This window comes from Vigna unguiculata, chromosome 3 (genome assembly GCF_037176805.1).
Source record: "Vigna unguiculata cultivar grain cowpea cultivar isolate G323 ecotype 2 chromosome 3, ASM3717680v1, whole genome shotgun sequence".
In the NCBI taxonomy this organism is placed as follows: Eukaryota; Viridiplantae; Streptophyta; class Magnoliopsida; order Fabales; family Fabaceae; genus Vigna; species Vigna unguiculata.
The window spans coordinates 26,112,512-26,128,396 of NC_140794.1; the positions used below are offsets into that span (position 1 = coordinate 26,112,512).

The following is a 15,885-nucleotide window of genomic DNA, read 5'->3' on the forward strand; positions in this document are numbered from 1 at the left end:
GAATTAGAATTGAAGCAAAAACATTGTATTTCATTGAAAATTCAGAAAGATTACAAGAGATCAAGAAGAGTTATGAAATTAAAATGGTGAAGAGAATTTCACTTAGCTCAGTCTTGTCTACTTTGTGGTCATGATTGACCAAGTGAAACTACCTAGCATAGTGGAGGAAATCCAACACCTTTGCCCGCTTCATGCTCGTCAAAATGTGAGAAAACCTCCTTACAATTGACTTCCTCTCTCTCGCACAAAAGAACACTAAAAAACCTAACTCTCAGAACATCATTAAACTCTCTCCCAATCAGAGCCTCCTCTCGAAAACCTAATTCCTAACTTAAAACCCCTAAAAAAATTTCCAAAAACTAAAAAAAAAAATCTACGGCTTTTCTTCTTGCCCCCAATTCTAGAATCGCGAACCTGAACCCCTTTTCGTTGCGCCCTTGATCAACTTTGATCCTCTCCTTTGTTCGTCCATTAAGCCATGCCTCAATCTCATCATCTTGATCTTCAAATTGTCTCCATCCATCGCCAATTAGCCTTTCTTCTCCCTCAAATCAGAACACTCGCACATCAAGCTCTTGGTTCGTGCAAAAGACTACAACATCAAGTTTTGGTTTGTGATGGAATGTTCCTTTTTCCTCCCTTGATTTAGCATCACAAAGGTTCAGACATTTTAAGTTAAACAAGTGTTTTGCATAATGGGTCAACCATGTTGGTTTACCAAGACAATGGTTGATCTGTAAATAAGAAAAAATATAGAGTCAAAGGTTCAAAACTTAAAATAGCAAGAAAGAAGGGCTTCATGACAAACTGAATTATTATAAAATGAGGAGTTTTAAAAAGAAAAAACTAAATGTAACAAAATACTATTAAAATTAACCTTTTTATCACATTTTTCTGAAAACTCTACTTTTCTAAACAATCAACAAAAATTAATTATTAAAGACAAACACATATTTATTTAAACTAAAACAATTTTTAGAAGAGAAAAATACATAAAAGTAAGATTGTTATCGGGGTCACGTGCATATGGACATTGTTAATCCCAACCTAATAGATAGGATTATTTTTAAAAATTAGAAGACTTAATTGCATTAAATAAAAATTACGGGTCTAAATAAATTTTTCAAACAAATCAGAGAACTAAGTGAAATTAAGTCTATAATAATTAAAGTGACTAACGTAATCCGTGAATAATGATTATTTATAATATTTATATGAATCATTATCCTTTCTGGGCCTAGAATTCATAAACGTATCCCATCTTAGTTTTTGTGATTAATTACCTTAATCCTTTATTACTTTAGATAACTTATGTTTAATATTACCAGCGGATCCAATGTCATCTCATACCATGCTGATGGGTTGGCCGAAAAAATAACAATAACATCTCACTTTAAATTAAATAAATTACAATAACCAAAATATCAGTATTTTCAAGCAACTAAAATTTAGTGTTCAAGAATAAACAAATTAAATTCATAATACAATGGTTGAATGGATTCTTATGGTATCCCATTCATAAAAGGCTACAGACTCGTGATAAAGATTGTTAGCAAGGCACGCATATTTTAAAAAGTTAATAATACTTAACAAAGGTTGAGTTTGCACATGCTTAAACCACACCCTGCACCAAAAGAAAACCAACCATCCCAGTTTAGGCATCAAAGTTTTGTAAGATGATGTGATAGTATAAGTTTTTATCATCCAAAATTTTAAGAGATCCATGGCATAATTTCTTCAGCAGCTTTCCTGTAAGTTTCCTCCATTGAATTTGCAGCCGAAGCTTGTTTTCCCTGTGGCATAAGCAATTCACTAAGTTTAATAAATTTAACTAAGAATATATATCTTGCGAAAAAATCTTTAGAAAAGAAACACGTTTTTTCATAAATTAAAAATAATTTATTAATAAATTAGTAAAAACTCTTTCAAATATTTAATAAAAAGTTGTTAGCATCGAGAGCCTCATGATGTGAGCAACACAAAGGAATGATAAGAAGAAACAAAGAAGAAGCATAAGAGAGGCTTACAAGAAGAAAGTTTAGAGAACTTGAAAAGGAAAATAGGAGACATAATAAATTGTAACTTTTTATTTGTTTCTAGAAAGTAGAAGTTTCTAGAATTATATAGTAGTTTCAACGAAGTTAAATAAGTGTAAAGAAGTGGATGATAGATAAATGGACAATGTCATGAACACAAACACAAATTCAAGAATATCCTGGTCACCAAAGATCACCTGGTAATAACATCTCTATTACTTATTAGTTAGCACGTAAATGGTTAATGACATTATAAAAAAAACTAATTGAAGATATTAAGAATAATATAATTCACCTTCAAGGTCAATACATATTAAAGTCTACTAAATGTAATATAATAGTGGCAATGTTAATGTATATGCAATTCATCCATTATTCATTTACTATCTTATTGATTCTTTAGCCGGCTAGAAAAATATTTATATATAGGAGAGGAAGAAGAAAATATATTGATGCCATATGAGGAAGAGAAACATTTAGACAATAAAGAAATAAAAAATATACACTTCAATTTCGACTTTAGTAACATTTTTTAATTTTAGTGAAACAATTGTGATTTTTTTTTTCATCTAACATAATAAATATATATTTAAATTATATAAGACATAAAAAGCATAATGAATAAAAAATTAATGTAATATTAAATTTTTAAAGTAATAAAAAAAAATTCTACTATAGTTTAAGCGTTAACTTTTTAGTGACAATTTTAAGATTTACTTTCTTGGTGTTTTTATAAACAAAGAATTTCATATTTCATTTATATATATACTCACTGTTGTTCAAATTTGGTCAATTTAATCTAACATACCACATCAAATAAGTTTGTTTATACTTAAAATAATTATCTTAATATTCATACTAACTGTAATTTTTAATTAATAGAAAATATAAATTTTGGTTAGTCCTGTGTACTCTATTTAAAAGAAGAAAAAAATTTGATAAAATAGGAAGAATATGTTTGTATTTGTTTAATCTGTTTATTTTCAGGTTTATTTAAAAAGTCAATCTTAGTTAATTTATTTAAATTTAAAATAAGTGTTTATGAAATAAATAATTTAAAAAACACTTATTTAAGAAACAAATAAAATTTACTTATTAAAAAAAATTATAAAACTGGTAGTTAAAATAAATGATGTTTTAAAATAAAAAATTATGTATTTTAAAAACTCTTACTTTAAAGTTAAGAAAAGGCATTTAACATAGTCTTTAAACATGCATTGAGAAATTATGAATAAGAAAGATACACACGTATGGTGTGAGATGGGAATGAAGTTTGAAACTTACATGGACTTGAATCATGCATGTTCCTCCATTTCCATTGGTCGAAATGGTAGCAGAAATGAGTTCTATGTTGTGCTTTTCCAGCACAGAAACAATGTTGGTCATGAGTCCTGGCTTATGAACCGAGCAAATCGAGAATTGAGCTTCATTTCCACGAATGTTCAGAACCATGTTTGAAGCTGCCCAAGTTTTATCAAAACCTACTTTCTGCTTCTCAGACACTGAAACTGCACAACAACTCTTTCCCATTATTTGTTTCAGACCATCTTCTGCCCTTTCTTCTTTCTTTCTCTCTAGCTTTTCTAGGGTTTCCTGCAGAACTTTTATGTAGTTCACTGCTTCGTTCACTATGGTTGCTTTATCAGCCTAACAAGTAGCATATGTGAAACCATCTCAGAATAGCATTTTAACCTTAACGTTCTCACTTGTCCTCATGTGCTACACAGTTCTTGTCACAATAATGACTCCTTTCTTTTAATATTATCCCAAAAAAAAGTGTTGACTTTGATCATTAATTAGGTATGTTAATAATTAATACTAATAATAAGTAATGATGGCGGTGCTTTTAAGTACAAATACCAAATTCCTACCGCCATATGTTTAAATTCTTTCCCTTTTCATTAATGTCAAATTTCCCTCTCTTTCTTGTTTTATTATAATAATTACCCATTTCATTAAATTAACAGTAACAATAACAACAATAATATAAATTTATTTTCGGAAAAAGTTGAAATAATAAGATCAATCTGGAATGAAGTTGTTTGCAAACATGAATTAATACAAAACAGTATATAACAGCTAGAAGAATGTATGATATATATCTTATATTCAATTAAATTGATCCATTTCTTATCATACTATTTGTAAATAGACTTGTACCAATGTTCTGGATGGAGAATGAGCAACACACAATTGAAACAAAGTTTACAATCACACTACATAAAAAAAAAAAAAAAACAAAAACTACATAAAGCACAAATGATTAATGAGTGAGATGTTAAGAAATACTATGATATCAATATCATTAAAATAATCTGTATTTGTGCGTAACCTTTGTTCAGCGGCTTTTGCAGAGAAAATTCAAATGCGTTAATATTTTTTAGATTTGTTCAAATTATTTCTTATGGTCATAATTTAACCGTCATCCTACTTTGGTAATATTCCTTTAAACTCCTTTAAAAAATTATTCCTAGAAATCAATAAAAGAAGAGAGTATGACTCAACCATCTTATATTATTGGTATTAATTAAGATATTTTTACTTTGTCAATAGAATGTTTGTATTATAATGAATACAAGAACATCATATAATCTCATTTATAATAGGGAACAATAACACACTAAATAATTTGAAGGTTAGGCCCATCATCTTAATTATATGTTCAGGCTTACAAGATCCCATTACGAAAATTTAGGAGAAGTTGTAAATATATTCTTATACTATGAAATAATCTACATATATTAAATATTTTAGCTTTTAAAGTATCTCAAGTGTTTTGGCTCGATCAATGATCATCTAAGAATGTAATATGAGATTTTTTTTTCTTTTTGCAAGAAAGGGATTTTTCTTTCACTTTTTTCAGTATTTTTTTTTGTGTGTGTTGATAAATATTAATATTATTAAATATCCTTAAAAACCTTGAATATGAAATGCATACCTTTGAAGGAAGTTGGGGAAGTAAAGCACTAAGATCGTCGAACATTTCTTTCATTTTCTTTCTTCGGCCTCTTTCGATGGATAGATGCAGTTCAGTATTAGTTCCCGGATCGTAGGACTCTTCACCACTAGTAATAATTTTCTTCTCATTTTCATCAACAACATCTTCATTTGACATCGTATTCACAACAAGGTTTTGGTTTGTTTTAATTTCACTGGAACGATTAGAACTAGAAGAAGTGTCTGTATGATTTTCCAATAAGAAATCCATAAGAAGTAAAAGCTGATTTTGTGACTAGAAAGTGTGGAGAGAAAGAAATGAGAGGCTAAGAAAGTTGAGTTTGATGTTAGGAAGAATGGTTCAAACTCAGGTGACGAAGTTTAGGAAGGTACAAAGACAAAATATAAATGTCAAAATTACTAAGAAAAAACCAAAATACATTCGTAAGAACATGGCGTTACGTTGAATTATAATAAAAACATTTAATATATAGTTTAATGTTGTGTACCTCAATCTATCCTCATATCCCACCACATACTGACCCACTTGCTTCTTAGCTTTCGCTTCATTTATTTCATTCTTCAAAAATATAGTTTTTTTAATACTATGAATATATTTAATACATTTTATGACATTTCTCATCATTTTGAAACTTAAAATATTTTGGTGACATTATTAAGATAGAGGAGTAGCAATAAAAAAGTAATTTTCATGTAATTGTGATTTTTTTTCAATATTTTCTTCTTTTGTTTAAATCCTACCCGCTGATAAATTTGAAACCTTTAACATTTATGATGTTAACTATTATTTTTATCAAAATTCTTATATTGGAATATAAATTTATTTATTTTCTTTATCTTTCTGTTTTCTTCTTCATATTAAGTTTTTTCTTTATCAGCATCATATTAAGCCATTACCGTTTTTCAACAAGAGCTTTTCTTTATTGTGCATACAATTATATGATAAAAAATAAAAATATTTTTGTACTCCTTTTTTTATTACAATCTATATTTATTTGGAGGTATTTAATATTTTCACGTTATGCATTATAAACACACAAAAATTACTTTAAAATATCACTTTTTTTTTTCCTGCAAAGAATAAGGTTAATAAATATACTTAAAATTCACCTTTACTTTTTGTAGTCTTACAATGAATAATTTTGATTCCAATAAAAATTTAATTGGATCTTTTAGTTCTGAAAAAAAAAGATAGTTATTAATATATTATTTAATTTTTAAAATAAAAGTATCTAGTCATGAAATTACATGTTAATCATTATTATTATAATAGTTTTCATGAATATCTTATATATAAATAAGTAAGTGATATTGCTACCGCCATAAATTTATGATAGTAATTGAATCACGTACTAATATAGTAGACAACAAATTATTTAATTTTGGAAAACTTTAAATGTACAATTAAATTTGTATAGGAACAAAAACTACATAATCATAAAAACTATAGAAGAAAAATAGATTTTGTGCTTGGACAAAACAATTTAAGAGAGTAATTTATTTATTTGGAGAATTTGAAATTCTTTGAAATAAAATGATTTATTTGGACACGAAATTAAAAGGAATTTGAAATTGAAGAACTTTAAGAAGGGTAAATAATAGGTTAAATTATGTCTTTGGTCTCCATTTCCGTAACAAAATATTGATTTAGTCATTCTATTTTTTTCATCTCAATTTGGTCTCTATTTTGGGAAATTTGATGCAATCAAGTCCTTTCTGTTAGTGGTGCAGTAACAACATTAGAAGGGGTGTCACATGTCAGTTCCTGATTTTTTGAATTTTTTTATTTTTTTATTTTTTTTTAAAAAATGAAAAAATTTGCCACGTGTCAAACTGATGACAGTAACAATGTGATGTGGCAGTGACAATGACATGTGTCACTATCATGCCAGGTGTCACTTCCTCATTCTCAACTTGGTCCTTGTATTTTTATTTTTGTTTCAACTTAGTATCAATTTTTGTAAAAAATTGAACAATTTTGTCTCTCTCTAAATTGAAACCAAATTTAATTTTTATATAAATATGCACAAATATTTCTATCAAAATTGATATTTCAAGTAAAAATTTGTAACAAGATTAAATTTATTTAAATTTATATTTTACAATGAATTTTATTTAAAATTGTTTTAAAGTTGTTAACAGAAAATAATGCTAATAGAAAACAAATCATAAATTATATTGATATTTTATTACATCATACTTTAATATTATTTTTTTATTTGAATATATATTTCAAATAATTGTGTGTTTTTAAATAGTAAAGTTCAATAATTTCTATACAAATGTTTGAGTTAGTGTAAAAATAACAATTATATAAATTTTAAAAATAATTTTAACAACTTTATGTAAAAATCCAAAACAAATAAATTTAAAATTTGAAAACAATTTCAAGTAAATTTGAATGTGAAACACAAATTTAAATAAACTTATTTTTGTTAAAAATATATTATAAAATATCAATTTGAATAAAAATATCAAATTTAATAAAAATATTTGTATAACATTTATATAAAAAAAAAATTTCAACTTGGTGAGCGACGAAATTGCACAATTTTTATAAACATTGGGACTAAATTGAGATAAAAATAAAAATACAAGGACCAAATTGAGAATGAGGAAACGACAACTAACATAATAGTGACATGTGGCATGACGTTAGCTTGACACACATGGCAAATTTTTAGTTTTTTTAATAAAATTTTTAATTTTTTTAAAAATTTTAAAAAATATATTAAAAATCCAGGGACTGACACGCTGCACCTATTTAACGTTGTTATTGCACCACTAACAAAAAGGACTTGATTGCATCAAATTTTCCAAAATAGGGACCAAATTGAGATAAAAAAGAATAGAGGGACCAAATCTATATTTTGTTACGAAAATGGGGACCAAAGACATTATTTAACCTAAATAATAAAAATGATAGAATTGGAAATTCACTCAAAAAAGAAGAAAATTTTAATTTCACAAGTTGTGAAATTTCACGAGTCAGCCCCATTCGACTCGGATTAAAGGTTAACCCAAGTCAATTCGGACCGAAGGTCGAGTCGAGTCGATCCATATCAATGGTAGAGCCGAGCAAGGGCAGGACAAAGTTGAGCCAAGTTGTCCTGGGACGAAGGTCGAACCGAGTTGTTCAAGATGGAAGATCAGGCCAAGTCAGCATGAGCCATTGGTCCATTAGTCGAGCCAAGCTAGCCTGGGAGGTAGTTCAAGTCGAGTCAGCCCAATCGAAGGGCCGAAGGCAAAACTGAGTCAGCCTAGGATGAAAGTCAAGTCAATCGGGCCCAACACGAAGGTTGAGCTGAGTCAGTTCGGGCCATTGGTCAAGCTAAGTCGTCCCGGGCTGAAGACTAAGCCAAATCACGTGGTTCGAAGGTTGAGCCGAGTCAATAAGGGCCACATGTTGAATAGAGTTGGCCTAGGTCAGAGGTGGACTTGAGTTGGCCCGGGCCAATGGTCAACTTGAGTCGGCCTAGGGCGAAGGTTGACCTGAGTGGGCTTATATTGAAGTTTGAGTCGAGTTAGCTTGTGCTAAAGGTCAAGTCAGCCTAGAGTGAAGGTTGAGACGAGTTAACCAGACTAAAGGTCGGGTCTATCGTCCCAAGTTGAATCTTCTATAGTCGAGCTAGCTTAACTTGGATTCAATGATAATGTTGAGTTTCCCTTAAAATAGAAATTCAATTGCTTTATCCAAATAAAAAATTTGAAATATGAGATATTTCATTTACTCCATCCAAACAAATTATTTAAGAAATGAAGAAAATTCAATTATAAATAATTTGAATTTTATGTATTTTAATTTTTTAAAATTGTTGAAATCCTTCGTCCAAACACAAGATTATGTTAATGTAAAAAAAATATTGTTTAATTTAAAAACACAAAATTAAAGTTTCAATGGTACAAAAGAAAGTGAGAGAAAAAAATAAAAAGAAAAACTATAAAGTGAAAAGTGTGATTCTTTAATAAATTAAAAAATATAAAATAATAAAAAATAAAATAAATTTATTTTTTATTAGAGACTTTATTTATTATTTTTAATATCATTTTTTAATTATTTATTATTATTATTATTATTATAATATAAACTCATAATTTATTATGCATTACGTTATTGTGACTCATAATTAATTATGTATACAAAAAATACTTCAAAATATTTGTTATTTTGACAATATAATTGATTGTGTATGTAGTTTAATTTAATTTATTTTCAGTTACAAATCACAATGTAACTGTTTTCATAAATTTCAGCAAAGCGACTTAAAAGACAAAATTACAAAATAGTTACTAAAACTGCACTATGTTATAAAAAATAGTTTTTCTTTTGTTAACTTTCATTAATAACTTTATTCATAGATATACAAATGATTAAATTATACTCTTATCTTGTGAGTCAAGAATGACTCAAGAATTTAAAAAATCTAAAACAAACGTAATAATGATATCTTTTTATTTATTAATTATTAATCATTAATAAAATAATTAAAAAATATATTTTGAAGATCGATTACAGAGAGATTTGGATAGAAGCTTAATAATATATATAAAATTTGTTTATGCAATTAAAAATTATCAAGATATTATATATTTAAGATATTAAATTAACACTTTTTTAATAAAAAAGACAATTATCATTTGATAAAGAAATATGTAACCAAGGTCGATTTAGAATTCAAACAGGTAAATTAAATGAATAACAATATATCAAGTTTTAATTTTTTACTTTTAACATTTTATCTTATATGACTAATGTCTTAAATCGAACTATTTGTAAAATTAATTAAAGATAGTTAAGATTTATGATTCTGACACAATAAAACATAATAGAGCACTAACCTTGATCTATGAGAGATTCTGTGAATATGCGTTCTTCAATTTATAATGTTTGTGTGCTCTTCAACTACCGTTTTCCAAACTATCTCTTTGCCTTTCTTTCCCTTCTCACACGTTCTTGATGGGTTACTGTGAAAAGAACCTTATGGTCAGAGACAAAACCCCAACCCCTTTATAAACCAACATCCATCAAGTTGATTTTTATTTTATCTTTAGTTTATTTTATTTTATTATCACTTCCCATAATAATAACCAATAAGTCTTTAAATTTTATTTATTAAATTACAATTGGGCCATCATAATATTTCAAATGAGTCACTAATAGAATTAATTCGTCAATTAATTCTAACATTCTCTCACTTGACTCATATAATGTCATAACATTATATGATTTAATACATAAACATAATACACATTAAAAGACCTTGTATAAATTGGTTCCATCATTATTCATAATTAAAGATATAAAAATAATAAGTGTCATGGCGGTCACACATCATTCGACCGACATGATCCCTTCCATGTACTATTATATAATCCATTTCTTTTTAATATGACCTTAAAACGAGAAGTCCATAATGGGTTCAAACATAATGTAATTTTTACAAAGCAATAACATAACATAATTTGTTTTCTTCATCATAATTTGCATGCATAAACATAAAGAAGAAAACACAGATTTCAGAAACTTATACATTAGGGAGCTCAGAGTGTCACATAAACATTAATAACATTAACAATCAACATTTAACATTCACTAGTAGACATAATGCCCATGTTCTTTACATCACTATCATACAATTTGGGCGGTAACCCTTTTGTTAAAGGGTCAACAATCATAAGATTTGTGCTAATATGTTCTATTGACATTCTACGTTTCTGAACTTCTTCTTTAACGACAAAGTATTTCAGCCCCATATGCTTAGTACCTTTGGAATACTTGTCGTTTTTAGAAAAGAAGGCTGCTGCGGAATTATCACAATAAATTTTCAGCGGCTTGGAAATACTTTCGACTACTCTAAGTCCTGAAATAAAGTTCCGCAACCAATTAGCCTGAATTGTGGCCTCAAAGCATGCCACAAATTCAGCTTCCATGGTGGATGCAGCAATGACAGACTGCTTCGCACTTTTCCATGAAATCACTCCTCTAGCTAAAAGATACACATAACCAAATGTAGACTTTCTTGTATCCACACAGCCGACAAAGTCTGAATTTGTATAACCTATCACCTCAAGGTGATAAGATTTTCTATAAGTAAGCATGTGATTCTTTGTTCCTTGTAGGTATCTTAAAACTTTCTTTGCAGCTTTCTAATGCTCCAATCCTGGATTACTTTGGTATCTACCAAGCATACCAAATGCAAAGCTAATATCCAGCCTCGTACAGGTTTGAGCATACATCAAACTCCCAACAATAGATGCATAAGGGATATTTTTCATCTGTTTCCGTTCCAAATCATTCTTTGGACATTGCATGAGACTAAACTTGTCTCCTTTCTGTATTGGAACAGGAGATGTTGAACATTAATCCATTCTGAATCTCTCTAAAACTTTATTAATATATGCATTCTGAGACAAACCTAATAGTCCTTGTGATCTGTCACGAAATATTTCTATTCCTATCAGATAGTATGCCTCACCCATATCTTTCATTTCAAAGTTATTAGAGAGAAACCTCTTAGTCTCACTTAATAGACCAAGATCATTAGTCGCAAGTAAGATATCATCAACATACAGAATCAAAAATATAAACTTACTCCCACTAACATTCAGATATATACACCGATCAACAGTGTTTTCCTTAAATCCAAAGGACACAGTAGTATCATTGAACATAAGATATCATTGCCGAGAAGCTTGCTTAAGTGCATATATTGATCTCTTAAGTTTACACACCATGTGTTCCTTTCATTCTTTAGCGAACCCCACTGGTTGGTCCATATAGACATCCTCTTCTAAATCCCCATTCAGAAAAGCATTTTTAACATCTGTTTGATGCAACTCAAGATCATAATGAGCTACTAATGCCATGATAATTCTAAAAGAATCTTTCTTAGAAACAAGCAAAAATGTTTCCTTATAGTTAATGCCATCTTTCTGAGTAAAACCTTTGGCAACAAGTTGGGCCTTGTAACGTTCAATATTGCCTTGAGAGTCACGCTTAGTCTTAAAGACCCATTTACACCCAACTCTCTTGCATCCTTCTGGCAATTCTACAAGGTCCCATACGTCATTATGTGTCATTGATTGAAGCTCATCTTTCATGGCATCTAACCACTTATCAGAATTATCACCATTAATGGCTTCTGAAAAAGAAATTGGATCATTATCAATACTTAAGTCATTTTCTAACTCTTGTAGATAAACCACATAGTCATTCGAAATAGTAGACTTTCTATCTTTGTGAAATCTTCTTAATACTATTTCTTGTAGTCGTTCTACTATTGGTTCATTAATAACCTCGGGATCATTAATTTGTTGTTCTTCTTGATTGTTGTGAGTTTCTACAACATGTGGAACAACAACTCTTGATAAAGAAGAAACTTGTACTATAACTTCCTTAATCTCCACATTTCGTGAAGCTTCACTCCCACTGGTTTCACTGTTCTCAATGAACCGATCATTTCCAGTTTCTACAATTCTTGTGCTATGGGTAGGACAATAAAACATATACCCTTTTGATTTTTCTGGATAACCAATGAAATATCCACTGATTGTTCTTTCATCCAGTTTCTTTTCTTGCGGATTGAATATTCTTACTTTTGCCTGACAACCCCAAACATGTAGGTGTCTCAAACTGGGTTTCCTACTCGTCCACAACTCAAAAGGAGTCTTTTGAACAACTTTACTAGGAACCCTGTTCAACAAATACATGACAGTCTTTAAAGCATACATCATCAATGATACAATTAAACATGAATACTTAACATACTCCTAACTATATCCAGTAAGGTTCGATTACGCCTTTCTGATACACAATTTTGTTGTGGTTTGCCTGACATTGCGTATTGAGCACAAATACCACGTTTCTCAAGGAACTTAGCGAACAGATCAGGGTGTTGTCCACTTTCATCATATCTTCCATAATACTCACCACCTCTATCAGACCTTATGATTTTCACCTTTTTGTCTAATTGTCTTTCTACTTCATTTATATAAACTTTCAAGGCATTCACTGATTGAGATTTCTCATGCAGTAGATAGACATGTCCATAACGCGAAAAATCATCAATAAAGGTGATGAAGTACTTCTCTTTATTGAAAGAATTTACATCAAACGAACCACATATATCGGTGTTATGATTTCAAGAAGCTAAGTGCTTCTCGTGGCTCCTTTCTTTGTGTGTTTTATTTGTTTGTCTTTAATACTCACACACACACACATTCAGATCAGTAAAATCTAAATCTGGAAGGATTTCATTCTTTACTAATCTTTGCAATTTTTTTTCTTTGGAAATATGTCCCAAACGTTTATGCCACAAGTAAGCAGATCGTTCATCCCCTAAACTACGTTTAGTGCCAACATTATGATGCAAAGTCAAAAGAGTTTCAGCATATAAATTATCCAAATTCAATTTATATAAACCATCATAAAGTGTACCAGATCCAATCATAAAAGTACGCTTAAAAAAATTGAAATAACCATTCCCAAACTTAAAAGAGTATCCAGCAACATCAAGTTTAGACAAAGTAATTAAATTCCCAGTGATACTAGGTACATAAAAAGTATCCATAAGGTCTAAGTGATATCAAATGTCGAGGATTAGACGACAAGTCTCGACCGCTTCTATTAGAACTTTCTCTTTATTGCCCATGAAGACAAACTTCTCATTTGGGTTTATGGTTCAGGTTGTAAGAAATCCCTGCATCACATTAGAAACATGAGTCGTACATCCAGAATCAATCCACCACATATTATGGGGAACTTTAGTTAAGTTTGATTCAAAACATACGTAAGCACTATGCTCATCTTTCTTTTCGAACCAAGCTCTGCGCTTTATGCAGTCCTTCTGGAAATGTCCAAACTTCTCGCAAAAATGACATTTGTCATTTTTCTTCTGGATTTTGGTTGAGAAATCGACAATCTTTAGTGGTTCTTTACCCTTTCCATGTTTCTTAGTAACTTTCTTTCATACAGCTCCTTGATTCTTCACATACTGAATAGAGTGGCTTCCTAAGTTCTTCAATCGGGTCTCCTCCTGAACTAGCATATTGTGCAATTCATGCACATTCCACTTGTCTTTCATGGTGTTATAGTTCATCTGGAATTAACCATACTCAGATGGTAATGAGTTTAAAATGAACTGCACGAGAAAACCTTCATCCACTGTCATTCCTAGAGACTTAAGTCTTGCTGCGATATTTGTCATCTCGATTACATGCTCATACATAGTACGTGAACCGTCAAACTTCATATTCGTCAACGTACTCATCAGTGTCTCAGGAGAGATTTATCAGCAGTTTGGGAGCGCTCTTCCACAAATTTCATAAATTCTTTTGCTTTATCGGTTTTGGGAAGAGTTAACTTTATATTACTTGCTATACTCATTCTCATAAACATTAAGCTAAGTCTGTTTGACCTTTCCCAAGCTTTGTAATGAGCTTTCTCTTCACTACTACTGGCATCTGTGATAGTAGTCGGCTTTTCAACTTGAAAAGCTAGATCAAGATCCAACACACCTAAGTGAAATTGGACTTGCTCACTCCAGCCAGGGAAATTCAACCTATTAAAGACTGGAACAGACGAAGCATGCGAGTGTAAAGATACCGTAACAAAGACTGCAATTAACACATGCCTAACATTAATGCTTTGAGTCATAAAACTAAACGTAAAAACAGATTCAGACATAAACAATCATTCTATGCATACTAATGTTCTCCTTTGGGAGATCCAATAATACATAAACATAATGATTCTAATCATTATAACATAATTGATAATTAAAATATGCATCAACTAGAATCACTTACTACCTTTGGGTATATAAATAAAACTAGTGACACATACAAAATTATCTACAATCATGCTCATTAATTATAAGAACAAATCAACTTTTGGGCGATCCTGAAATGCCTTATAATTAATGAATTTCAATTAACTCATAAATTTAACTATTCATAAATTAGCATCCATACTAAGGGTAATTGAAATAAAAACATTAATAATTTGAAATCACAAAAACTTAAAAATTTTGGCCACTTTAAAGGTGACTAACAAAATTTATCATACTTGATTTCAAATAAATAATTACACATTTAATTGCTATAAACTGTATATAGCATCCTCATTAATCTTAATTTTAATTTAACAATAACAAACATACATATTATTGCAAATTAAAATAAAATTATTAATTATTTATATAAATAAAATAATTAATATTAATTTTATTGGCAACATAAACTAATAAAAACATTACACTTTAATCTTAATAAATAAAAAAATAAAATAGCGTAAGGAGAAAAGGAATTGGAATTGGCACATTCACAGTAACGATTTTCATACTTTCACAATATGCCATTCATTACTTGATTCCAAATTAAAATAAACAACTTTCATACGTACACACGTAACAGTAGCGAAAAACATGATTCCAATTAGTGGCACGTATTCAATAATGGCACGTTCAATCTATTTGTAGTTAAACCACACACACAATTCCAGTTAATCCTATTCGTACGGGAGGCATCATGGCATCATGGCATCATGCTCTTTCGCATTAAACATTTGTACACTTATAATAAAAACTTGATACAATTCAATAAACATAAAATTGTTGATGCCTTTCAATTTGCAATTGAATCACTTAAAACGAACAAAAAACTTTCCAATTTCAAATTAAACCACGCATGATAGTTTTCACCAAAAACTAGTTTCATGCCACTGATGACGATTTTAACACGCGATTTAAAATCAAAAGAGAAACGGTTCTCTTTTACATAAACGCGGGAGAAAAACATTAAAATCCCTAAATTCTATAATTAGGGTTCACTAAAATTTGGGAAACATTGTCATAAAATTGGAGAATCATAAATCCTATAAAACTTGGTTCTG

General features: G+C 29.5%; 1 protein-coding gene and 1 pseudogene across 1 annotated transcript; both read right to left on the reverse strand.

The window, feature by feature from the left end:
• Positions 1–1,490: 1,490 nt before the first annotated feature.
• On the reverse strand, positions 1,491–5,307 carry LOC114175671 (transcription factor bHLH95-like). The gene is made up of 3 exons (XM_028060452.2): positions 4,975–5,307; positions 3,321–3,683; positions 1,491–1,793 (listed from the first exon to the last, which is right to left on the reverse strand). The coding sequence occupies exons 1-3, from the start codon at positions 5,242–5,244 to the stop codon at positions 1,713–1,715; spliced, it is 714 nt and encodes a 237-aa protein (XP_027916253.1). The 5' UTR covers positions 5,245–5,307; the 3' UTR covers positions 1,491–1,712.
• A 5,270-nt stretch (positions 5,308–10,577) lies between these two features.
• Positions 10,578–11,363, reverse strand: LOC146887641 (secreted RxLR effector protein 161 pseudogene; annotated as a pseudogene).
• Positions 11,364–15,885: the final 4,522 nt, after the last annotated feature.